Source organism: Teleopsis dalmanni, chromosome X (genome assembly GCF_002237135.1).
Source record: "Teleopsis dalmanni isolate 2A chromosome X, ASM223713v2, whole genome shotgun sequence".
In the NCBI taxonomy this organism is placed as follows: domain Eukaryota; kingdom Metazoa; phylum Arthropoda; class Insecta; order Diptera; family Diopsidae; genus Teleopsis; species Teleopsis dalmanni.
Genome location: NC_051848.1, coordinates 74907514 through 74934265, shown reverse-complemented (window position 1 = coordinate 74934265; position 26752 = coordinate 74907514). Strand labels below are relative to the sequence as shown.

The window sequence follows — 26752 nt, the reverse complement described above, 5'->3', positions numbered from 1 at the left end:
TTAAGATGACTGGTTTTGGAAGATTAATGTTATCACATTAATTTTTGCATCAGGCCACACTGGGCGAATATCATAGGTTGAAAATTTATATTCAAAAAATGTATTTTCTTGTTGGTATGTAAAAAAAAAGTAGTCGACCACACTTGGCGGATATCAGCTTAGAACTTAAAAAACAGAAATCTACGGTAACTAGAAATTTGTAACTGTGATGAAACGAATTTATATAAAAATGTTCTAAAGACAAACTATCTTTGTTGGTCCAGAAACTGCATAATAGTTTCAGATATTTTTTACAGTGTTTTTTGGGGTATTGGTCGGCTGCATAGCTTCTACTGGAACCATGATATATATTATTGATATACTTGATTTAATGAAATATGTGTTTTTCAAATACAATTTTAAATGTTCAAATATGTTTCCGATATAAGTAAGATGTCAATGTTATTTTGCATCAAAGACCAGATTACTTCGAAGTTTGAGCCGTTTGCACTCCAATGGCACGATGGGAATCCCATCATGGGATTGCATTCATTTAAATCCCAGTAACTCAGCAATTAGAGTTTTATATTTAATTATAATTCTTTATGTTTTTAATGAAATGAATAAATGTTTTATATATTTTTGGGTAAAACATGCCAACATTGCTTTACAGCCAAAAAATAACCATCAACTATAGAGGCGATTGTAAGATTTGCATATGTTATTTGCTGGTTGGTCTTTTGAAGGTGTTCATTTTCTGCGTAAACGGAAGTCTATATTTTAACTCATCACAATTTAAGAACATTTTAACAGCTGAATTGTACTTTCAGTACGAACTTCTGTCTTTAAACGCTTCTTGAGTTTTCTCAGTATTGACTTTTACTACTTGAGTTGAGTTTTCTGTTAAGACAATTTACATGTTAATTGGAATCAATTTAGTCGGAGACGTAAATAAACACATTCCATTTGAAACACATTTATATAAAAATACAAATTAAAGGTTTTTGAACCATGTTATGTCCATTTAAACACGAGCTTTATATCTGTCACATTAACACAAGGGTTGCCTTTTCATAAGTTTTCCACATGCAGATAAGTTTACTGCTATTATCAGAAATTTACCTTCGGTGCATTTTACGTGGTCTGAAGCAAATTTGATAGTCTGGCTATCAAATTTACCGCCTTAGCGGTAAAGTTAGGACAATGTGGTAGAAATAATCAAACCGTAATAATGGAATCATTTTGACGTATAATTACTAATGTGTTATTATTTTCAGTTTTTGAGTCATCTGAGTACTATAGAATCCAGTTGTTTTTCATGTAAAATATAAAATAAATATATAAAATATATTATTAAATATATATAATATATCAGAATAGACCATACTTGCAATTGTTAAAAATAATAACGCAAGAATATAAACATAAAATATAATATATATATGGGTATATATATAATATAGACCATACGGTCTATTCTGATTATTTCTATTTCATTACACAGCAATTTATGTTTAAACTGATTCTCTGTTAAAAATATTTTGTTTATATTCTGATTATATAAATATTGTTCGATTTTTAAAATTAATAACGTTAACTGCTTTTTATTTTATATGCTCCACCTGCCGTCACAAAACTTCACTTATAAGCTGTCAAGCACAGCTGACTATGATTAATGTCTTCTTTTTGCAAGTATTGTTTGGGCTGCAAATAATTATTTGCTTCAAATTATTATTCTTCAAAAAAATTTCAATACTGGAGCTTTAAATAACGAGGACCTATTTTAGTTGTTCCTGAATATAATGGCGGAAAAGGAGAAAGAAAATGAGAATGCGAATAGCGTAAATAACAAGTTTTTACATTAAATAATAGCTTTTACATTAATATAAATTTTGATATGCTTTTGTAATAGGATGCAGACTCAAATAGCATAGAAGAAGAAGCGGAACCGAAGTTTAAATATAAAAGACTTGAGAATAATGTGAAGGAAATATTAAATAAAGATGTTGTTACATGTTGTGCAGTACACTCAAAGGTTAATCATAAATCCATAATAATATATAACAGAAACAACGAATTGTTTACGAAATTTTGTTTTTCGATTTTGTAGTTTCTGATATTTGGTACTTTTTTGGGACGTGTCTATTTGTTAGATCACAAAGGATACGCTGTTAAATCCAATCTTACAGATGGTGTAACTAATTTTACTCATACCGTAGCTGTGAATCATATTGATGTTGATGTAAAAGGCAGCTATGTGGCATCCTGCTCCGATGATGGCCTGGTAAATATTTATTATAATTTTAAAAATTCTATATAAACTATTCTACATACTTTTTTATATTATGTCAATTGATCTCACTCCACAGTAGTTATATTAGCGATATATCTATAATATAAATAACATAAAGTTTTAATAAGAAAATCAAATAATATCGAATAAAATATAAAGTGATGCTTATTGGGATTTTACTGACACTAAATTAATAAAATTTTGTATATAAATTATTGACCTATGAAATCAAACCTTTTAGTTCTGTTCATAAGAATGTTGCAAATACTGATGGATTTATTTGCAATTCTTTTAAGCAAATACAACTTTTCTGCAATATAGTTATTTAAATTTAATACTTTTTAAAACGCTTTAATTTAAGATATTTGTTTACTTTTGCAGGTTCGCATAACTGGCCTTTTTAGCGATGAGAATAATTATGACTTAAATATTGGCAAATCAATAAAAGCCGTAGCTTTAGATCCAGATCCAAAGTCAGCTGCTATAAAAAGATTTATTATTGGTATATTTTTTAAATAAATTATTAATTCAATTAATTTTTTGTGAACTTTAAAGGTGATGACAAGCTGACGCTATACGAAAGAAACTTTCTAAAGAAACTAAAATCAACTGTGCTAAGTACAGCGGAAGGATACGTACTTGCGGTGTGTTGGAGTGGTAATTTTGTAGCTTGGGCCAGTTACGTAGGTGTACATGTTTACGATTTAAATGAAAAGTGTTCACTAGGTTTAATGAAGTGGGAGCAACCAATAAAGTAAGTGAAATTTATATAACAAATCTAATGAGATTTGAATATTTATTTTACTTATGGTAGTGCTCGGCTGGAGAATTTTCGTTGCAATTTTCGCTGGGCAAACTCAACTACATTACTTATTGGTTGGGTCGATACAATACGCGTATGTGTCATACGTAAACGAAATGCAATTGACGCTATATCCAGAGTATTGCCAGTATTTATTGTTGATCCTAGTGCGTAATACCACAATAAGTTCTAATAATATTTAAGTTTAAATATCGTACATTTTAGTTTCAACAATTCCAACAACATTTTATATATGTGGCCTAGCTCCTTTATCAAAGGAACAATTAGTTGTGCTAGGTTATCCCAAAGAAAAGGATGCTAACCGTAAAGCATTGCGTCCAGTATTATGTGTAATGGACTATAAAAAAAATAATAGTGGAGAAATGTGTACGGATAGCCTATCGTTACGTGGGTACGCAATAATACTAGTGTTATTAAATATTTTTAATTAAATTCTTACTTATCTTCCTTGTAGCTATCAAGAATACACGGTTAATGATTATAGTTTAAGTTGTTTATTAGAAGAAAATCGTTTTATTATTGTTGCACCAAAGGATATCGTTGTAGCTAGCCCTTACGATACGGATGATCGTGTGCAATGGCTGATTGAACATCGGTAAGTGCAATAAATTTAATTTAACATTATATATATATACATATTTATATGTATACTTAAATATATATATATTTATATGCATAATTTTATATATATATATATATATTCTATTTTAAAAATGTTAAAAAATGGACAATTACAAATTAAATTCAAAATTTTTTAGTTCAAAGTTTGTTAATTCTTCGTCGACCAAAAGACCTATGTTACTTAAATCAATAACCAACAACTATAGTTGTATACAACTATAGGAATACTGAAAGAGTTGTTCAATAACATACAATATATAATATATTGACAATTGGATTTTTTTTTTAAAACAATAATATCTTACGATTTATTTTTTTAAAAGAGCACAGTGATACGTCAATGAAGAACGTACATCTTTAATATCTGATATGTGTTAATAGAAAACATAGCTTTCATTTCCCACACCAGCCAAGTGTACGTCTGACTTTCGTTTCAAAAATTGTTAAAATCCCTTCAGGATATAAGTAGCATCAATTATCATTAATATATTATAAATAATTGTCTGATAATAAATAGTCTATAGAACATAAATTACAGCAGTTACAATTCCTAACGAGTAATTTGCGAAATATTTTATAGTATCAAAGCGACCATTAGATTGCAACTAATTTTATAACTGATTACTTTTCAGTTTATGAGAACAATGCAAAGTAAATACTGAAGTCTATTTGAAATAATAAAAGTATTGAAAACCTAGGCAGTAAAATTTAAACGAGGACTACCGCATACATTTTGATTACAATTTAGATGCAACTTGTGCAGTTTCATAGTACGTATATTCTGACAAGCAAACATTATTACATTTGAATTGAAAATAATAAGAAGCGAAGATTATCATTTGATATGCACATCTGATTTTAAATTCTATTATAAGAATTATTGTTATATTCAATACATATTAATATACTTTTAAAAAATTGATAAACAAACTGACATCTGCTGATATTATGTGAGATTTCTGTTAATTATATTTTGTGTATTATTAAAAATATTTAATAATTGTTTTCCCATACTTCCTTTTAGTAGCCTAACTTCTAACATATTTGCCACACATTTCTAATTCGATCTGCTATAAGGCGTAGTTCACTAAACGGTTTAAAGTTTAAGTAAGAAAAATAATTACATGGCTCCATGTTGTTCACGACGTCTTAAACCTTGTAAATCAAAGGTAAATATCACTTAAAATAGATTATCCTTGGTCACACATAATGCAAGCCCAATCTAAATGTGGTTTTGCCTTATTACTTTATTGTTGATATTTTTTGATTGATAATTTTCTATAGATCATCATTAGATATTGTTCAAGCCACCATATTTACAGCAAATTTTATAAACCAATCATAGGAATATTTAAACATTTCATTTAAAGAATAGTTAAGGTCTTGGATTTTATTTCTAAACAATTATATTAAATTTAAAATTTTAAGTATCTTTAATAGATCGTATTAATCTCAGTGGTCTTTTTAATTATCTATACAAAATTATTCTTATTTATATATAAATAAATTCCTTTAACTCCTGGAGGAGCATAGGACCGCAGGGAATTCTTATTTACCCATATGTAAAATGATTTGCTATATGAAATCGGCATTTCACTAGTCAATCGACTTCCTATTATTAAATAAAATAAGCTAAACCCAAAATTAACTATATTACTTTGTTATACTTACACGCTATAAATACTTTTAAATAAAATTCTCTTTTTGACGATTGCTTAAATGTTATAAAAACAAGTAGTTTTATTAGTATTTGGTATATTTTTATAAACAAAATCACATAATGCCTGCTTTGGCTTTGATGGAGCTTTCAAAGAAAGTATAAATGCTGAGAGAATACAGCTATATTCGTTTAAAATGATACATAGTATTTATTTATATTAGATTCTGCAAATGATTATAATACAATATTATCACAACATTTTTCAGCTGGCTTTTTCCAATCATAGTAATATTCTGGAGGTCGTCGATACTGTTCTTCATTCGCTACATTAAAGGAGCATAATTTTTCATTATATAAATCCTGCATTAAAGTTGGAGTACGTTTATGCAAAACCATATGTTGCCGACGACATTTTCGCGGCATATAACCTGTGTCAAAACGTGAATCATGTCTTCGATACACATGACGCAAAGGCGCCAACCACGTGCCCACTGAAATATCCTCACTCACATAAGTCGATAAATGTTTCGAATTATTTGCAATAAATTCGCATAAATGACGTGATATAACATATCCTCCACCAAGTGCATATGTTATATAGCGATTGGATAAATAATAATTCGTTTCACTCCATTGGCCTTTCATTTTAATGTTAGCACGTCCGTTAAAATAGCCCCAGTATAATTCTGGTAATGGTTGAGTGTGATATTCCGTAGCTTTACGAATTAATTTACGATCATACGTAACTAATTCATTCAGCAAATAGTCCAATTTTACATAAGTATCATCGTCAACTTTGAGTAAATAACTAAACTTATAATGATGAGTCAGTGCGTCGATAGCATGCAACATTTTCTCAGTCAAATTTGCATAGACATCTTGTAAACGCGGCAACAAAAGCAAGTCCTTGTAAGTTTTTTGCTCTTTTTCTAAATCAAGGCGCACATTATTGTTTAAGCCTTCCGTACCAATAGCAAAGAAATGTTTAATTTTTATAACGCGTTTATTGTGAGTTGTTTGGACACCATCAAGCCAATCCAGATATATACGCAAACGATATTCTTGTTCTGCAACAGTTTCCATTATTAAATGCCCATTTTTATCAAAATTGGGCACATAAACAAAGTCTTCGGGGTAATATGGATATTTTAAAGGTTGACCTAAGTGCAGCCATGTATCACGCATAATTTGCCGTTTATCAATGTTACTTGGAGCAGTTAACACCAAAATTACAAGAAACAGCTCAGGATGTGGTTCTAATTTAGCTAAGCCACTCTTTAATGTTGGACATTTATCTACAGATGTGAGAATCCTTGTAATAAAACTGCCAAAGAAGAAAGCAATCATTGCCGTAAAAAGTGTCACTAAATTATTCATACGGCGCATGTTAATAAATGGTATTTTGCAATTAGTTTAAATGATTATACCCGCGATTTTCTGAAATATTTAATTTATTTTTATTATAAAAACTTTTACCGAAGATAAAATTTACCGACTTATGAGTCCGTGGTTTTTTTTTCTTATATTTGTGCAAATACTAATTTACATTTTTCTTCATTACTTTCGCCAACATCTTAATTTTAAAACAAAATAGTTGTAATAACAAAATTGAATATCTTATTTTTTATTCATAATTTTGTTTATAATTGTGTTTAATAATAAAAAAACCTCACAAATACAAAAACAAACTAATGTATATAGCGAAACACTCAGCTTTCAAGCTAAACTCATTTGTCCCTTGAGTTGTCAATGCGAACAGCTGTGCTATTACATTGTAGCAGCGCCACCTATTGACAAATAACAGTGACTGCAAAACAATATCACAAAGTAGAAATAATTTAAATTATTTTTTTTTAAGTACCGATTATACTGCAATAAATTGAAAATAGAGTATAAGTTATAGTATTTAATTCAGATATTTATTTTATGCTTTTAATTTTTACTTCCAGAAAATTTGAAGAAGCTATGAATGTCATAACGAATTATGGCGGAAAATTATCGCTACTTACAGTGGGCAGGTAAAATTAACATTTAAATAAAAATTATAACTATATTTATATATATAATTTTGTAAGTACAATTTGTTTTGTTTTATATTTCAAAAATATTTAAAATAGTATATACTAATGCTGTTTGTATTTGATTTTACGAAATATTCGGAGAATCCGATTAATCGGATAGCAATGAAGTCTCCGGAATTGAAAAAAAAATCGGATTCCGAAGTCTTCGAATATCCGAATTCGCTATTATTATTCGCAGTGAAATTATTCGGAGAATTCGTGAGCAAAAGGTAAAGGTGTTTTCGACAAAACACAAATATCGAATATTTGTACTAACAAAGTTGTAAAATTTTTTTTTTTTCGGTTCTTAGTATATCGGTTTTTTAATGTTTGATTTATTGGCTTCTCCATCCAATGTAAAATTGAATTGTGCTTTTTGTATATATAGGACCCTTGTCATATATATATTTATGAGGAAGTACTTCTCTCTAAAAAGCGTTTTAAGCTTTGCTAAAAGTTCAATGTGGTTTTGAAACCTTTGAATTTCTTATACGATAACACAATGGGCCAATAGGTCTAAGTGGATGCTTAGTAACATCGGTATAACCTGGGCTAAAATATGTATATGGGTATATATATATTTTTTTTGTTGACCACCTTTAGATCATTGGTTTTCGATATTTAGCAATATTAAAACCTGTGAATCTCTATCAAAAATTTCTCTATAAAAATTAATCATTGGATTCGAAATTTTCTAACTATTATTCCCTTTTTTATACTTGTCAGAGAACATAAAAATTTTAATTATAATAACTTTTATTAATATTTAAAGGCTTTACATAAATTATTTATTATCACTGAAACGTTACGATGAAGCGGCGAAGCTTTGTTTGCATGTTTTGGGCAATAAAAAGGCATTATGGGAAGAAGAAATCTATAAATTCGTTAAGTGTCAACAACTGCGTTCGGTAAGTGCTTATTTACCCACACTGAAGGAGTGTAAATTGGAAGCGTATGTCTATGAAATGGTTTTATTTGAATTTTTAAAATTCGACCCAAAAGGGTTTCTCAATCTGATTAAAAATTGGCCCTCACATTTATACGATTGCACAGCAGTCATAAATGCAATATACTCCAATTTTCGTAAAGAAAACAGCAATGAGTTACTGGAAGCACTAGCAATATTACATATATATAAAAAAGACTACGAGAATGCATTAAAAATGTATCTCAAGTAAGTATTATTCGATAAACATATGTCAAAAATATTGTTTAAAGAATTAATGGTGTGCAAATTTTTTACAGATTAATGAATAAAGATGTTTTCATACTTATAAGTAAATATGATCTCTACAGTACTATACACAAAAGAATTATACCGCTTATAGAGTTAGACGAAGAATGTGCCTTTAAATTATTAGTCGACAAAGAAAAGATACCGCCTGAAGTAGTTGTTGAGCAGCTGGAACAAAATCAGGAATATTTATTTCGTGTATGTAAAATATATTAAAATATTTCAAAGTTATATATACATAATATTATGTATATATGAGTACAAAGTATTAAAATTTAAATTTACTGTAATAAAAGTGTCACTAATAGAGTTTAACAGAATTAAACCTATTTAAAAATTAGGAATATTTTAGTTATAGCTTGCTCGAGGTGACTGTGCGAGGGGTGTGATCAAATACTTAACAAAATGTTTAATTTAAATTTATATGTATTTTTTTTTTTGGTCGGTCGACGTTTTATTTATAGATTTAAAATATAATATAATAATAATATAATATATTAATTAATCAAGTACTTATACCATCATAGCTTTCAGTTCAATAAAGATTGTTGTATGACCTTTTTAGGGATCAACTCACGCAATGTTTCGATATTGTATGAAATTACAAAAACAAATACCTTGTATAAAAAATGGATTTTATATTTTCGTTTTATAATTATTCAGTGCCAGTTATTTATTATTTTTATATTTATAATGCAAAAGTAGCAGTCATTTGTGCGTTTCAAAATAAAATGCAGAATTTTAAGAGTTATTTCTGCGCAAAAAATTAAAAGCACATAAAATAATTATTTTTGGGGAATGTAATATAAAGCAAATTTAATTATTATTTTTTAAGTTTATTTTAAGTTTATGATAACTATGTACTTAAATATGAGTTTAAACAACTTCTTATTGCTGCTTTTTTTCATAAAAAATTTTGAAATAACTATTATTTTCGATCTCTGACATTGACTATTATAAAACTTGGGATGCTGTGGCGAATGTCAATTAAACGATATTACATATAAATAATTACAAATCTCAGAAGAAAAATAGCTCAAATATAAAAACTAAAATATTATTTAAGATGAGAAAATAGAAAAGAAAACAAAAAGACTTTACGGCTTTGATTAGAATAGAGGACTACAACCATAGACTTTTTTTGTACTAATAATCGAACAATAGGAATTCAGTCTTCTGTATTAAGGTCAAATGTCTCTTGTTAAGCTATTCTTAATGTCGGACGAGGACAGAGGAATAAAAGACTGCAACCACAGACTTTTTTTGTACTAATAATCAAACAATAGAAATTTAATCTTCTGTCAAAGGTCAAATGTCTCTTGTTAAGCTATTAATGTCAGACGAGGAGAGGGCGTATCATACCAGAATCCTTTATCTAGTCCTAAACAAAATCTGCACGGTGTCTTTTTTTAAACAGTGACAACATTCTGTTAACTTATACAGACTGGTTGGTTGGTTGCAGTGGTACCCCATCAGATGACTTTCCATGTACCTCAGTGATTTTTCCCCGTTTTGCTACCACATTCCTCACAAGAACCCCTAAGATAGATGAATACAGACTACATTCATCCCGTCGAAATAAGATAATTAAATAGTTCTTTCATCTTCACCGACGTACGGTCTGAACCTATTTCTTCTGGAAGCTTTGTTCTACTAAGGGATGTTTTTTTTTATGATCACAAGGCATGTTAGCTATCTGTAATGTTGTTTTAGTAGCGACATTTTTTAGCATTTATACATTTATTGATGAGATAGCCATGAACCAAAAAAAAATACACTTAAACTAAGATCTACAAAACGGTTGTGAGGTCAGACATCTAACAAAACACACCCTATTTCGCATCGTTACTCGATACTGCATATCATAACAATTCGCTCGAAGCTTCGAAAAGAAATGCCATGAAATATTAACGCTTCTTAACTCCTTAGAAAGTTGAAAATGAATACAGACTTAGACGGCATGAGCTTTTGCTTCAAAGACAATGTCCATAAGTTACATTTAGCGCAAGTGAGACTTTGTGAGAGACGAAAGCTTTCAAAATAACTTTAAGTATCCTGATATTGATACACAGTATCAGTACTTAATATTTATTTAGGAAAAAAACAAATTCCTGTCCCGTTTTTTTTATCAATCTTAAAATATTACTTATCATATTATAAGTGCATCTTAAATTTTGTCTTTTATGTTTTCAGTATCTTAAGGCGTTAGACAGAGTTGATAAACGCGGTACATTTCATTCCAAACTTGTACAATTATATGCGAAATTTGAACGAGATCAACTTCTACTCTTTTTAAAACGCTCAAATCATTATGCCATACAAGAAGCCCTCGATATATGTAAGCGTAAACTGTTTTATCCAGAAATGGTGTATTTACTAGGTCAAATGGGTAACACAGCCGAAGCCTTAAATATTATTATAGACAAGGTATGTTACAGATATATTGTAACTGATATTTGGTTTGTATTACATTTTTCAATTTTATCTTATCAATTTTATTTGTATTATATTTGCAGATCAAAGATATTGAAATGGCTATTGAGTTCTGTAAAGAACATGATGATTCAGATTTGTGGAATGTTTTAATAGACGAGTCCGTTAATAACCCTGAAATTGTAACAAAATTATTAGATGGAATTGTAGGTAAGTACATACATATATATAAAGGTTATATTGATACATTCAACCTGAGATTATCCTTTTGCGTACAGGTTATGTCAATCCTGAAGCTGTAGTTAATAAAATCAAAGCTGGACAAAAAATTCCTGGTCTACGCTCAGCTGTTGTAAAAATGCTGTGGGAGTATCGTTTACAGGTAATTCATATTCTAATATAATTAATGTTAATTAATTTCTTCAGTAATTGTTTATTTTATTTTTTAAGCTAAAAGTTCTTCAAGGGTGTAGTAAAATGCAATTATGTGACTATTATAAAAATCATGCAGAACTGATACAGCAACAAAGGCGTGGTCTAAGTGTCACATATAACAACAAATGTGAAATATGTCAGCGGTTGCTTGTAAACAAAGATACTATTCCGCACAATGCAGTCATCACATTCAACTGTGGACACTGTTTTCATGAAACCTGCGTGTCCGGTCGCTATATTAGTGAGTGCTGCCATCGATGTAAATATTCAGACGAAGATGATAATAATCAATAGTTTAAGAGAGTCATTATGTACGTTTTAAGTATTTTCCTTTTTTTGCTACCAAACTATTTACACTAACGAACAAATCAAAGTAATATAAGTTTATAAGAAATTTCTGCTTTATATATACACATATATAGAATATTATAATATCAATTCTGTACAAATTTTAAGTACTCAATTAAATAATCCTACATCGTTCTTAGTGTGTTAATAATGCATTAAACTATCAAATATTATTTGAAATATTTCATTTTTCATCTTTACTGTTTTAGATAAACTAACATTTAAAAGTTACAAAAAAAAAGTATTTTTATTGGTGATTGGTATTCTTCTATTAATTTTTGTCAAATTTTTCATTGCTAATCATAATATTTATCAATATTACTTTAACTATTTTTGAGCTACATACTATGTATTTATTGACAAAATAAGCAATATTATTTATTGTACAATACCAGCAAGCAGCCGAAATTCTAATCCTTAAAATGCATTCGTTCTTAAGAAAAACGAATTGATTTTCACAATAATCTAAATACTAAATATTTCTATAAAAGTATAAATCTGCTTAAAACTATTTTTTAGGTAGTATAAAAAACATTTACAAATTATATATTTAACTATAATATATTGTTCATAAAGAACTAAGATTATATTTTTAAGATTATCTTTAAAAGCGTCGGAAAAAATTACTACTAAAAAACATCTCTTGGGCTATACGCGTCTCTTTATTATATGTCAAAATTTTACAATTTAAAGCCCTAGACAAAATATATTTTTAAAAATATTAAATGATAATATATTTATGCATTTATTTAAAATAGATTCTTATTTCTGCATGTTTTCCTCTTTTTTCATATATCAACGCTCCTTTCCTCTAGACTTTTCGGTTAATTAAGATAATTTAAATTTGAATATATATATCAGTGAGAGAGAGAGAGAGACAACGCTTGCACTATTTGAAAGGGTGTGCGGCTGTTTTACAATGTTGTTTATACATGTACTGCTTAAATCAAAAATGTAAAATGTAATAAATGTAATTAGATGAGATGTGTGTTATTAACAATTTTCATAATAAATTAGGGAACAATATATTCACAATATAACATTTAACAATTCATTAACAAAATAATATATTAAATAAATAAAATAAATGATTAATTTTTACATATATAAATATATATATAATTGATCAATATGAAATAAACACAACTTTTTACATACTTCTCACAACATCAAAGCAACTTTTTTCAAACAAAAGCGTCTGTACTCAATAACATACATGTTTATGCAGTGATCAAACAGAATTGAACGCACTTGCAACGTATAAATGTGCGGCTAACTATTGCGCACACCTAGCGATAGAAATTCGTGGGTACTACTGTTAAAAGGAGAGACACGAAATGTAATAGACATTTTTTGTGATTTGAGCTGCAAACTTATGAGGATACCTAACAATTATAGGAATAATAGAGAAGAAAATTTTTTGTGTTTTCATAGACAATTAAATTTAATTGTTTTTGATAAAACTTTAATCTTTAAATATATATATATGTATATGTAATAAATAATAAATAATATTAATTCTCGATGTAAAGATATTTTAGTGAATTTATGTTTTTTATCTAACATTTTACAAATTATGTTAAGGTGTGCGCCGTACACCTCCGCACCTTAGAGCAGTCGTCACTGATATATATATATATATATACATATAAGGTATAAACTTGTTATTAACAAAATGTGTTTATGTTGTTGTTGTTAAATAACGTTTGGTTTATTTTCTTCAACGAAAAATTGGCTTATTATTAAAAAGATACTAAAGAATTATTTCTATTTACAATTTTATACCATATATATATATTTAATTATCTTAATTAGAATTAAATAAAAAGTATAAAACAATATAAAGCAGTAAACTTCCATATAGAATTCACTCTTATAGCGTAAATAAATTTATCAAAATGACAGTCTCTAACTTAAAAAGTATTGGCGTTTATATAGCCCTGGGCTCTATTGCAATATCATTGAGGGACTTAACTCAACCTCGCCAAATATCCTAAATAAACTATCTTGTCTAAATAGTAAACTTCATTGGTTCTATTAAACCAACTAGGCCCTCTCGATTAATTGCTCAAAGTAGCAATTTGATAAAGTTTTAAATCTTTGTTTTTAGAAAGTCAGAAAGTGATATAATAAATGTTCAATTTTTTCTTCCAGACAATTTCTACCAGTTTCTACAGAAGTCTTTAACACAGGCACTTCATCCAATCATGAAAATACCTGTCAAACAATGGCCTTTGTTAACGGACGTGGTTCTTGTTAGTTTTTATATTCCAATCTATTTCTAATATTCCTAATAGAATAGATTTTTATATTCCAGTTACATTTAACTCTAATTGAATTTATGTACAAAATCAGTGTTTTTTAATACAAAACTTATTGTGGATCGGAAAAATATTAAATGTGTATGACAAGAATTTGTAAAATATTAAATATATTTTGCAGACTGATACCAATATATTCGCAGAACTCACATCGTTAAATACCATAATACAATGCGGCCAAGTTAGCACCATCGGTCTGATACTGATCCGCATACAAACGGTTAAACAACACTGTTCTATAGTACCTTTATATAAATAATATTATCACATGTCCTTATCACATTACACATCTGGGCAGTATATCCATAAGTCTTTGTCGTGCTCTGCCTTCAGTGTACACATTTAAACTATAGCTTCATTTATTTATTTTCATAAAAAAATACTAAAGAAAAACTTAAATGAATAAATATTCTTTTAAATATAGACAATTATTTTTTACATATTTATATGTATATGTTAAACAAAACATAAGTAATTAGATTTCTTTTTTGTATATTTATTTAAGATATTTTTTATACAATTTTTTTTTAATTATTTGTGTAAAATAAACAATTATTTATATACGTTATTATAAATACAATTCATAAATATATATAGTTTTATCAATTTCTTTATTGTTGAAAGAGAATTAAAATTAATTTTTTTATATATAAAACCTAAATATTAAATTATAATTCTAAATAAATAGGTGCTTATATTTTTTGCATAAAAACGGTTTATAATTAAAAATTGTGTATTTATTTAGACAAATAGATAGATAGTTAATTGAATTTTAACTAAATTTATGTAGTATCAAACTTCCATATTTTAATGCATTCGTTTTTAATTAAAGTCATATACCATGTTTAATATATAAAACATATTTTGATTAACAAAAACAAATGCTCCAAAGTACATAAACCATACTTATTTAAGAATAAAGTATCTACCGAAAAAGAGTTGGGACTTTCAAACCTATTCTCTAAAATTAATCTAGGGATTATATTTAAGTTTATTATTATCACATAATTACAAGACTGAATGGTAAACAAAGATATATCCGATCCTGGCACCAAAACTTATTTCAGAACCATTTAACAAACAAATTCTTTTATATGAAAGTTGATATTAATTAATTTTATATTGTTCTTATCAGTTGAAATTTTTATTGGAACGTAGTGGGAATCATTAATGATGTACATTCCCTCATTAATTATTACAGCAGCACTTGTATAAGGTTTTTTCTATTCTGCTGAAAAAAGATCAAATTAACAGTTTTTTATGCCAACGGAAGTATTTTTATTAATCGTTTATATTTACCCATGCCAACATCTTCTGAATCACTTTGCGGAGGAAGATCTTCTAATTATGTCACTATTGAAATTTGTTTCCTTATTTTATCCTAAGCTTAATTTTTTTTTTTGATAGAATATCTTATCCGTTTTTTCCACTTCATAATGTATTTGTATTTTTAATTAATTGTTTTATTATTTCTGACATTCTAACTATTTGAATCGTTGTTATCAATATTGGGTATGTTCAGTGAATGTCTTAAAGCAAATTCAGTTAAATTATCGTTTTTGAAAACTGCAGTTGCGAAATGACTAAATAACTAAAATGGAGTTCAAATTTCCATTAAATTTAACTAAACGAGAGTTTAACTGACAAATATAAAACTAGATATAAGTGTATAGGTATAAGATGGTATGCAAAGTAAAATTGTAAATGACATTACAAAAACAAATATGCAAAAATTTTTATCTGTTTCGCAACGCTGTTTGTGTGATGTCATGTGTTTAGTTGTTAGTTTGTCTATTTAACCCATGATTTTATATTTTTTTTTCAAATAGGTCAAATATAACACTACATTCTTATTGTTAGTCCAGATTAGCAAATGACCTATCCGCTTCAGAAATATGTACCGTTCAAAGTCACACTTCCTTGACGATGAAAGGCCTTATGCAATTTCCACAGCACTTTAACAACTCAGCATGAGGTAATACCAATTATTATATTTCTTTACAATTATTATAATATAGAAAAAAAAAATACAATAATGATCCTGTATTTCGCTTCATGTTAGTTAATCTTGGATGGACAGACGGATATTGAAAATTTAATTTATTTCAATATCACAAAATTAAAATACATAAATATATTAATATGAATTATTAAATGCTTATATATAAATAAAATAAATTTTATTTTATAAACTATTTTCAATAAAGTAATATTTTTAGTTAATAATAAGCATAGGTATGGGTGATACCAGCCAGCCATTTTAAAGAAAAATTGTAGTATTAAAAGTTATTCATTCCTGATGAAGTAAAACTGTTTCAAAACTGATATATTGCATATCAGAAAGAATATATATTATATTTAGTTTAAAGTTTATAATTTTACAACAACCACTGAAAGTGTTTAATTTGTTAAAACTTAACACGAAAATTATGATTCTGTATTATGTACATTTTATTAAAATTGTCGCGTCCGTGGCATCGAAATTTCACAAGTTGAAAGACCACTGCTCTCACAAGAGTAGTCATATTGTAGCGTTTGGCATAGAGGTGCAATAGTTCCTCCCTTTTTGAAAATGATACAAATGTGACATGAACTCTCAATTCTCATCGCTACGGCTATATGGTTAACATTTTATTTTTTTGCGTGAAATTAAAAATTTGAATCTGGAAGATATATACTCTGGTGTTACTCTCTCGGAAACACAAAATAAATAGTTTGTACTATATAATAAAGTTAGTTCTTGAAAATGTGTATATAATTTAAGTAAAAATTTTATTAATTTTTCACATAGTATATATAACCAATTGTCTTTAATTTTTATGTTGCGAAGGCGTTTAAGCAATGAGATAACTGTGACAACTCGAAGAGAGCAATGGTTCAGGAAGTATGGATCTATTTTCGACTGTTATGCTAAAAAATCTATATCCCATATATCCTAAAATCGTTTTAGCCATTATAATGTTCTAAGTATTAATAATTTTATGAATTGCGTAGATGTTTCAATTATATAAAAAGATAGCATTTGATTTTGTAATGCATAAAGAAAATTTTTAACAAGAATCTTGAGATATAGAATTAAGTTAATCATTAATCATTTGTAATATTAGTAAGGACACATACAAAGCATATTTATTACGTGCAATCTATAATCTGGTGTTTTATATATACAATTTTTTATTTGTATTGTACATCTTACAGAACTATTTTTCTAATATTTGCTTCTGTGCTACTCGAAAAAGTCATCGTTCTTATAGTCCGCGTAGTGTCTTTATTGTTGGGAAAGCCTAACTAGTTCACTTTGTTTACAAATGGTAAATGGTGTCGTCGATGATGAGTGACTTCTACATGTAGATCTAATAATTTTTAAATAATCACCATTAATTATGTTTTAATTTAAACGCTCAAAGAATTTTAACAAAATTTAAGTCGAAATAACGACTCAAAAATTAAAACAAAAATAAAAAAATTTATAGGTTTCCAGCGTATGTATATTGGTTTAGAATGATGCTTTTGCCTCGAACTTTTCTATAGCATTTAATAAAAGTGTATTGATTATGTATTTGGTAACCATATTGTCTTTAGCTGATCACATATCGTTGGTTTTTGAGGTTTTGGACCCAGTACAATTTCAGCAGCTCCAAATGGCATATATTATAAAGAGAAGAAGAATCAGTTATATTGATTTTATAAGTCATCGCATCAACACAAAGCAGCAATAAATAACATTTTTTTTAGGATATACTTACATACAGGCGGCTTTCTGCACTTGAAATGGTATTCTTGCTTGAGCGGAATTAAAGACACAGATGTTATATTTTTATTTGGAAATTATTTATTGTGTTCTGTTATTTTTCTAAACCGGAAACTTGAAACTTATTCTGGAAAAATTATTTTCTCCAACTAAAACTTTCCTAATTTTGTATTGTTAATATTTTCGAATTGAATTCAAACTTGCTGTGATGAATGAATATGTTGACGGCTACACATATATGTATTCTATAATAAAAATTTTATCATATTTTATATAACATCTTGTAAAGTTATTTTTGCTATTTTTTCAATATCTACTTTTTCTTTCAGAAACGTACGAACCTATGTCCCGAAAACTGACAAGACATAAAACTAAACTGGTATAGTTATCGCAAAACTTTTGAACGCTATTTCGTTAATTCAGCTATGCTCGCTGATATAAATAAGCCGAATAAAGAATTTAACAGGATAATAATTCAATTCATAGCAATTTCTGATAGTATGATTCAGCTACAGAGTTAAAATTTTCTGTGTTATGCTGTAACCTTTGCGAATTGTGCGACCGTCTTTGCAAAAAAAAAAAACTAATCCATGCTCAATCACTCTATCTCCACCCTTCACAAAACGGTACGTTAATAATTAACATAACAAATGAAGCACTCATATAATTGCGATTTCCAAAATAACAGATTGTGAATTAAAGCATCATCCAACCTTCATTGCTCGATAAATATGCGATAAGCTTCCAAAGGATGATCACTGCAGATGCCCAGTATTCCTCAAAGCAACTTTTCCGTTTCCTTGTGCTCAATATAGATGCATTCCCTGAAACACACTAACAGAAACGCAAACTTCGGAAATTAGACAACACCATATAATGTTTCCCTGACGATGTGAGAAATGTAATCAAAAAAATGCTTCGGAAATCCTATAAGCCTTTTGCAAAAGGACTTTTTCAAACTGTTATACAGGCACAGTTTTGGGCACTTAATCTTATTTCTATTTATTTCTATTTTGTCCAACTTTACAATAATTGAATAAATCTAAGACATTTTTTATAAGTGAAATTACAATAAATAAAACATTAATCATTTTGTGTAATAGCTTCTTTTCAATGTCTTCAATATATGTTTAGTCGTTGCATTGGAATCAAGAATAAAAATGGTACCAATGAAACGATCTAACAAAACTAAAATTCTTAATGTATCTATTTACGTGTGTCAGTTTGGAATAAGTTAATTAAAAAATTTTACAAAGTTGACTTAACTTGGCACAACCTGTACTCCAGTTGTGTTCTTTATATGTCACATATTTTTCTACAGCACATAAGTACTTTTATTTATTAATAAACTTCCTTATATGTTTAAACTCACAGGTTCTACACTAATTAAATTCATAACAAAATATTCTCTAAAAACAATGAACAGCGGTATCTGTCATAATTTGCACATTTCAATGATGGTAAAGTAGACCTTTTCATTTGTTAAAATTAATTTTTATTAATTAAAAAACTTTTTCATAATATTATGAATAAATGTAACCTCTGAAAATTAAGCATCAGTTTCATTCTTGAGCTTAGCGAGGAAAGCAGCTTTGTGCTCAGCAATTTTAGTTTTGCGTTGCTCATTTGTGAGTTTCTTAGCATTCCACCGTTTCTTGGTAACTCCAGCTTTAGCTGCCTTCTTTTTGTGGGCAGGATCAGCACGGATAGCTTGGTGGGCTTTCTTGTAGATTTCTTCAAGCTAAAAATAATCAAAAAAAAAATGTATTAAAACTATATGAAACATCAAACATAAAACAATAAATATTAAAAATATAAAGCTAAAAGGCAACAATTTATTCTCATCAGAAAAATAAAATTTTATATGTAAAAAATTTATGCAACCGCAACAGGAAACATGTACCATTAAATGGGTAAAATATTTCGAACATTGGTAACTGAATTTTAATGTGGTCCACTTTCGGCACAACCATCGTCGTGTTAACTAGACATAGTTGTAATTTTAAAATGGACGTACACACTGCCTCTGCTTTATATATTTAACAAATACCACAATACACTTGTTTACTTACATCATCAGCACGGATTCCCAATTTGATGTAGCGACTGAATTGGCGTTTGAAGCTCTCTTCATCCTCTTCTTCTAATGTGCGCATATAATCGGCAACGTGTTGTCCGAAAATATGTGCGCGATGCACTTCAGCGTTGAAGCTCTTCGATTCGGCATCATAGCCGGGAAAGCGTTTCACGGAATGAGGAATATTCAAACCGCCATCAACAGCGCCTTTCATGGCACCGAATACACGTGCACCAGTTGTCGTACGTGCCAAACCAACATCGAGATAGCAACGGAATGCTCCTGGGCCATCATCAATTGGCTCAACGTTGTATTCTTCACCGGTAACTTCAGTACAACCACCATATAGACCGTCCAAACCTAATTTGTTCAAAATACGGCGTGCTACCAACAAACCAGTGCAATAAGCAGCAGCGTAGTTAGTTAAACCAACCTAAAAAAAACATAACAATTTCTGTAACTATTCCAAGAGTGTAATTTTATTTATTTATATATATTTACCTTGATACCGTAGTTTGGCAATTCGTGCGAGTATGCAGCGCATACAACGCGATCTCCTTCAATTCTGGAGTAGGCGATTTGTACGGTAATGTCTTTGTTGGACAGACGTACAATCAAACGGTACTTGGGAGTGTTGTACTTGTTTTTGTCTTGGAAAATCAAGCGCTTCCTAGCATAGTAATCAGTTTTACCTTCTCTACGCCTGCGGAATTTGACTTGATACCGCTTGAAGTACTGCTTGTTCTTGACTACTTTAACGAAACCCTGTACATAAAAACAAACATACAATTATTATTGCTGTTTTTAATCACAATTATTATGCAGCATCTTCACATTAAACTTTATATACATATATTTAACAAATTTATCAATATATGATATTATTAATATCGCACAAATTTATTCACTCAACGCACCATTTTTTTATATTTTTAAAAAAATATTATGAACACCGACGTTCCTATACGCGATGTCTTCACACAAGGTGAAAAAGAAAAGAACGTCAGCGAGATTTGACAAATATTCGGAAGAGTTTCGAGACTCGACAAATAAAAACTTAAGTGTTACCAAATCAATTACAAGGTTGCATTTGTTTGAAAAGTTATGAAAATTTTCAATTACAAAAATTCACATAATAAATGGTATTGATGACAATATATTTTTTTAACTATTGTGTTTATAAAAATATAATATTATCGTTTATGTTTTTACTTTCTTGCTGTTTCCTCCATTGACTGCATTTAATATCATTGTAAACAAATAAAAATTCTACTTCAACAAAGTCTAAAGGAGGTATACCTGTTAATGGCATTCTCATGTGTAATAGCAAAAATTTGTGACATTTGTATGAATATCACGCAAACTGATGGAAATCAAAATATTTTGATTTTTCGACAGTATTGCTTGTTTATCTTCGTATTTAACCAGATTTTTGCCAGTATCCATACAAATTTTATTCTGATTTATTATTATTGAAACAAATTAAAAATATATAGAAAAATTTAAGAAAAAATCATTTTATTATGTATTAAAAAAGTTTTTCTACCATCAATTCCATTTAAAATTGTGCCAATTTATAAATATCAATCAATAAAAATAAAAATTGAAACAATAGCAATATAATATATATTCAATCATAATTTCTAATAGTAGGCCTTTTCGGTGGCTCGCAAGTACGGCAAAAAACAGCAAGTTGCTGGCCTATACTGGCCGCAATGTACGCAAAACAACAACACTATTTTCTCTACCTCGGCCAGCATAGTTATGCTGGCCAATCACATCGGCCAGTAAAAAAAAAAATGTTACCAACGCAATAAGCGAACTATTGTGAACCTTCATTGAAAATTCCAACGAATAGTGCAATCAAATGTCAAAAATTGAGGAAATAAAAATTCAAACAGAATTCAAAAATTTGAAAAATCTTGAAAAGTAACGAAGAAATAATAAGAATGGAGAAATCGTAAGTATTAAGCACATTGAATTTTTTATTATGTTAGTTATTACCAAGTAACATTTATTTTATTTCATTTAATTTGTAGTTTACATACGTAAAATTAATTAAACAAACATAATTTTTGAAGTTTTTCTAAAAAATTTTTTTATAGAAATACACGCAAACTATGGACTACAAAGGAAACGAAGTGTTTTCAAGAGTGCATTCATAACATTTAAAAAATCCGTGAAACAACTTGCATCCCTCGGCCGCTGCAAAACGTTGCTTTCTTCACCCAACATCGACAGTACCTACAAAAATTTACTTATCTTAGTGTTTTATTTTAAAATTTTCAATATTCTTTCTATTCCTTTTAATTCCGTGTTCATTTTAATTTTATAATATTTTTATAAAAATATATTTGATTTATATGCACATATACAAGATTTGCTGTTTGTCAAAACAAAACATTTGACAGATTGCAACAGTGATGCCAATGCCTCGCGTGGCCAACATAGGCCAACATGCATTTTTTGCCGTACTTGCGAGCCACCGAAAAGGCCTAGTATTATCTTTATTTTCTTTTAAAATAAAGGATACAGATGCACAATTAATATTTTAACTAATAGTATATGTGTGTCAGCGATTACTTCATACTGATGCGTATTAAAAAGAATGATGATAGTGAATGTTGTGTGATAGCAAACGCCATCGTACTAATCCAGCAAACATGGAAACAATGCACAATTCAGAACGAACATTTTTCTGTGGATAAATCTCTTTTATGTCACTTATATGTTTTTTACACTTTTTTTTTATAGAAAAATTAATATTAATTAGGTTATAAAAAAACATAAAGTGTTTTACTTAATATTTTTTTCAAAAATTTAAAAATGGTGCAAATTCCTAAAATGTGGTATTTATATTTCGAGCAGTTAATTATATTGTAATTGCTAGAACTGGTGATGATAATAAAAGTATGATGAAGTAATTACTACTGATCTTACAAATAAAACTACTCGATATAAATTACAGTAGTAATGAAGTTTGCAGAAGCAAAAATAAAAAAAAGAAAATTATTTATTAAATATTAAGAGTATTCTCAAATTAGAATAGCATTATTAAATATACATATAAAAGATATATTACCGAATATTGTAATATCTCACGTTAATGTTATTGTACAGGAAAATAAAAATTTTAGCAAATTTTGATTAATTTAAACAAAAATATTATTTTTCAGCATAGTAAAATATTAATAATTTTTTGATACAATTTAATTATGTTTTGTTCAGATATGACCGTATATGCAGAATATTCTTTCAATACAAAAATAAATTTGTAGTGGTAATAAATGTAAAGTTCATATATACGTTATAAATAAAGAAATAATTGAAACGAATTTTCAATGCAACTCTATAAAAATCTATAAAATCTGATTGGAATAAGGATATGAAAAAGTGTTGTTTGGAGTGTTATTAATAAATACGGTAAGACATTCACACACTATTAACTTTGAGACATTGCAAATGTAAACAAAAAACATATGAATAAAAGAAGAATGCATATTCTCTGCTCCGATAAGAATGTTTCTTTAAAACCAGTGTAAACAGTTTTTAACTATATTGGTTAAACCAATTTCAAATGAAGTTAATTACTCTATGAGCACAGTTAGTTAATAATAGTGATACGATTGCTTGCATTAACAAAGTACTTTAACATAAGTACTTAAAATTGTATTATATTGCATCCCTAAAAGGAGAGCAATATGACATTAGTATGGCAAAGTAGTACGTACAACATGTGTGCAATGAATGGGTATAAAAAGCTAACTTTCTTTTAAAACTTAATCTGAGAGAGAATAAGGTGTTCTTTGGTTTGACATTTGTCATATTTGTTATATGTCTTCTCAACGGATGTACGTCGGGAGTTAGTGTTTTTATTAATATTGTTTGTTGTTATTTACGAGATGACAATTTTCGTCTACTAATTTGTTCAGTGATAAAGTAATTATAATTTTTAATTTATGACACTTTTCTATTAAATCAACAAACCGTAATGGGGAACGATATGAGTAAACTGAAAGGACTGGTGATGGATCAAAATGCAATTGAAGTAAATGACTTTTGGACACTTTACAATGCTGAAGCGCCCACGACAGTGAATGAAGATGGGTGGCAATTGTTATCCATATTTCAAGGCAAGTCTATTATGAGCGGTCAAATATGGTTGACTAAGGGAACGATGGAACGCGCTATTAAGGTATTTCCTTCATATTTTATATGCATTATTGTGCTTAATTAAAAAATGTATTGCAGAATTTTATGATATACCGACATCCTTATATACTTAAATATAATTCGACATGGGAAGAAGGGGGACAAAAATATTTGGCTACTGAACGTGTGCGTCCGCTGAGTTCGGTTATAGCAACACAAACTGAAATTCAAGTCTGCCTGGGTCTGCGAACAATATTATGTAGTTTAGTTTTTTTAGTGGAAAGGGTAAATATATGTTGTTACCACCTACACTTACTCATCTAAATATGTATTTCATTTCGTTAAAAAAATTCTTAAATGTGATAAAACTTATGTACTTGTTGCAGGCTATGGCACGTCATCTTAATATTTGTACATCATCCATATATATAACAGATAACGGCTCATGGCGTCTAGCAGGTTTTGAATTTGTGTGGAAAAACAAACAGGTAACAAAGACTCTTCTTGAATTAGTCAATGAATATCGGCATAAGTCCGCTATAGCTCCAGACGAAACAACCGAAAATAATAGTGATTTCATTGAACAATATGCGTTTGCGACAATGTGCGAGGAATTACTTTCGAAATGTACCAAAACTTCTAGTGCTACACCATTTGTGGAAGAATTTCGCGAATATTGCGCCGTACACCTAACTCATGTAAATGCCCAAATGCGTCCGAAGTTGTCAGCCGTTTTATTGCACCCATTTTTTAATCATGAATTTATATTGATTCACTCTTTTATGTTTGAATTACCAGTTAAGAGTGCGCAGGAGAAACAAGAGTTCTTTACTGGTTTAATTGATCGATTACGCTACTTTAATGAGGAAGTAGTTGGAGCTCATTTGGCTGGTGATTTATTATCACGTATGGTATTAACTGATCCCACTGCACAATTGTGCGTAACACCATATGTGCTAAGAACGAAAACCGATCACAGCGCTGCACTTTTTTCGAACTCAACTTATGCTAAGCATTTAATACCACATATATTTAAAATGTTTCGCTTACGCGATGCTCAAATTCGTCTTATTCTTCTTGAATATTTTACGGAATTCGTGCGTCTTTTAACTAAAGCAGATTTAGAAGAATTTATATTACCACATTTACTGGCTGGTATGAATGACGTGAACGATGTACTTGTAGCAAAAACGTTACGTTGCTTGGCTGATCTAGTGCCCATACTTGGTTCGACTAAAGTAATTGGCGGAGAACGTGCACGTCTTTTCTCTGATGGTCGTCCGCAAGCAGCTGTGCCTGATTCTACTACACATTGGGTTGAACCACGTTCAATTACTCCAGTCATTGGTGATAATGAAGACTTCATGGTATCAAGTAGTCCACTACCCGATATAATTGATGTGGAATGTGATCTAATACCAGAGTTAATAACGTCAAATATTGTTTCACAGATGCCTTTGCAACTGAATTCTGATAGTGGTGATGATAATGATCTCAAAAATATAAATGCGTTAGACAAGTCAAACTTATTAAATGACTTGAATGCAATGGTCGAAGAATCTTCTGCAATCACTCTTGAAGACGATGACGTCTGGTCCGATTGGGACAATGATGAACTACAACGGTTAAATGGTGATAATTTACTTAATGGCCATAAATCTATTAATGATGATGCAAGTGTTGAACTAAATGTACCCACCCTAGAAAATCATAAGACACTGCCTCCTTGCCCAACGGATTTAATAGTGCAAGGCATGCTTCGCACTACACTATCAAACTCTACATTACCAACAGCATCATCTTTAAGCGATTCATTGCGCACTACGCAATCAAATACATCCTCCACATACACACGGAAACCAACGAAAATAAATGATGATTTAGATGCATTAGACATTAAAATACAAACATCATCAACGTCATTGCAAGATCAATCATCCGATTTTGATTTTTTTAAAGATATGGAACCTGTAATAGAAAGTCAAAGTACCTCATTGCTAAATGCAGCAACCCACATTCCTGTAAATTCAAAAGCAAAATCCTTACCAGTTACAGCAAAACGTGATGAAGAAGTTGTTATTGATACCAGCCGCTTTGCTGCAATCGCTGAAGTAGTAGCAGACGGTTGGCAAGAAGATGAATCCAATGATTGGGAAACCTAATAGTGATCATATTGTTTGTTATACAATGAACGACTTTAACGCCTTCAATGGAATTTTTTGTATTCCAGAAAAAAAATCGTATTTAAGCATTTCTATTATATAAGTAGAAAAATTAACAGGTTAAATTTTATGAAATAAAAATGTTAATTTGTTTTATTGATAAGAATTATAAGAAAAAAGTTATTAAACTATATCCTAAGCAAATCCTAAGCAAATAAAAAACTGTAATAAAACAATAACTCAGAAAGTATTAATATGTAATTTGTAAAATTATTTAAAAATGGTCTTACAAATAATATTTTAAAGTCTGTTAAATATAACATGTATTATTTATATGCATACTACTTGATTATTATACAAAATAGCTACGACAAATGACGGAAAATGAAGTAATTTTTACTAG

At 28.9% G+C, this 26752-nt stretch overlaps 4 protein-coding genes and 1 long non-coding RNA gene across 9 annotated transcripts; 2 read left to right on the top strand and 3 right to left on the bottom strand.

The window, feature by feature from the left end:
• Positions 1 to 1664: 1664 nt before the first annotated feature.
• LOC119687355 (vacuolar protein sorting-associated protein 41 homolog) lies at positions 1665 to 18962 on the top strand. Of its 4 annotated transcripts, XR_005253154.1 has the most exons (18): positions 1665 to 1820; positions 1892 to 2014; positions 2090 to 2263; positions 2654 to 2774; positions 2828 to 3026; positions 3087 to 3241; positions 3300 to 3486; positions 3550 to 3690; positions 7326 to 7394; positions 8209 to 8610; positions 8682 to 8868; positions 10864 to 11097; positions 11187 to 11313; positions 11382 to 11485; positions 11554 to 11849; positions 16037 to 16182; positions 18288 to 18584; positions 18647 to 18962. XR_005253154.1 is itself a non-coding variant. In XM_038101644.1 (16 exons), the coding sequence occupies exons 1-15, from the start codon at positions 1782 to 1784 to the stop codon at positions 11830 to 11832; spliced, it is 2541 nt and encodes an 846-aa protein (XP_037957572.1). In that variant the 5' UTR covers positions 1665 to 1781; the 3' UTR covers positions 11833 to 11849; positions 14041 to 14624. The 4 variants fall into 4 exon arrangements, 2 of the variants coding, with proteins under 2 accessions (XP_037957572.1, XP_037957571.1); XR_005253155.1 differs by lacking the exon at positions 16037 to 16182 and having other exon boundaries at positions 18647 to 18961; XM_038101644.1 differs by lacking the exons at positions 16037 to 16182; positions 18288 to 18584; positions 18647 to 18962 and adding an exon at positions 14041 to 14624.
• LOC119687357 (beta-1,3-galactosyltransferase 6) lies at positions 5471 to 6907 on the bottom strand. 2 transcript variants are annotated; one of them, XM_038101645.1, is made up of 2 exons: positions 6873 to 6907; positions 5471 to 6813 (listed from the first exon to the last, which is right to left on the bottom strand). In XM_038101645.1, exon 2 carries the CDS (start codon positions 6760 to 6762, stop codon positions 5611 to 5613), a length of 1152 nt encoding a protein of 383 aa, XP_037957573.1. In that variant the 5' UTR covers positions 6763 to 6813; positions 6873 to 6907; the 3' UTR covers positions 5471 to 5610. The 2 variants fall into 2 exon arrangements, with proteins under 2 accessions (XP_037957573.1, XP_037957574.1); XM_038101646.1 differs by having other exon boundaries at positions 6869 to 6906.
• Positions 15371 to 15628, bottom strand: LOC119687358. The gene is made up of 2 exons (XR_005253156.1): positions 15507 to 15628; positions 15371 to 15438 (listed from the first exon to the last, which is right to left on the bottom strand). It is a non-coding gene; the product is annotated as an uncharacterized LOC119687358 (long non-coding RNA).
• Positions 18963 to 19430: 468 nt separating the features above from the next.
• On the bottom strand, positions 19431 to 21062 carry LOC119689279 (60S ribosomal protein L5). Its single transcript, XM_038104071.1, has 4 exons — positions 20953 to 21062; positions 20537 to 20800; positions 20031 to 20468; positions 19431 to 19699 (listed from the first exon to the last, which is right to left on the bottom strand). Exons 1-4 carry the CDS (start codon positions 20953 to 20955, stop codon positions 19508 to 19510), a joined length of 897 nt encoding a protein of 298 aa, XP_037959999.1. The 5' UTR covers positions 20956 to 21062; the 3' UTR covers positions 19431 to 19507.
• A 2684-nt stretch (positions 21063 to 23746) lies between these two features.
• LOC119689189 (protein-associating with the carboxyl-terminal domain of ezrin) lies at positions 23747 to 26464 on the top strand. The gene is made up of 3 exons (XM_038103959.1): positions 23747 to 24230; positions 24287 to 24472; positions 24574 to 26464. Exons 1-3 carry the CDS (start codon positions 24027 to 24029, stop codon positions 26347 to 26349), a joined length of 2166 nt encoding a protein of 721 aa, XP_037959887.1. The 5' UTR covers positions 23747 to 24026; the 3' UTR covers positions 26350 to 26464.
• The last annotated feature ends 288 nt before the right edge of the window (positions 26465 to 26752 follow it).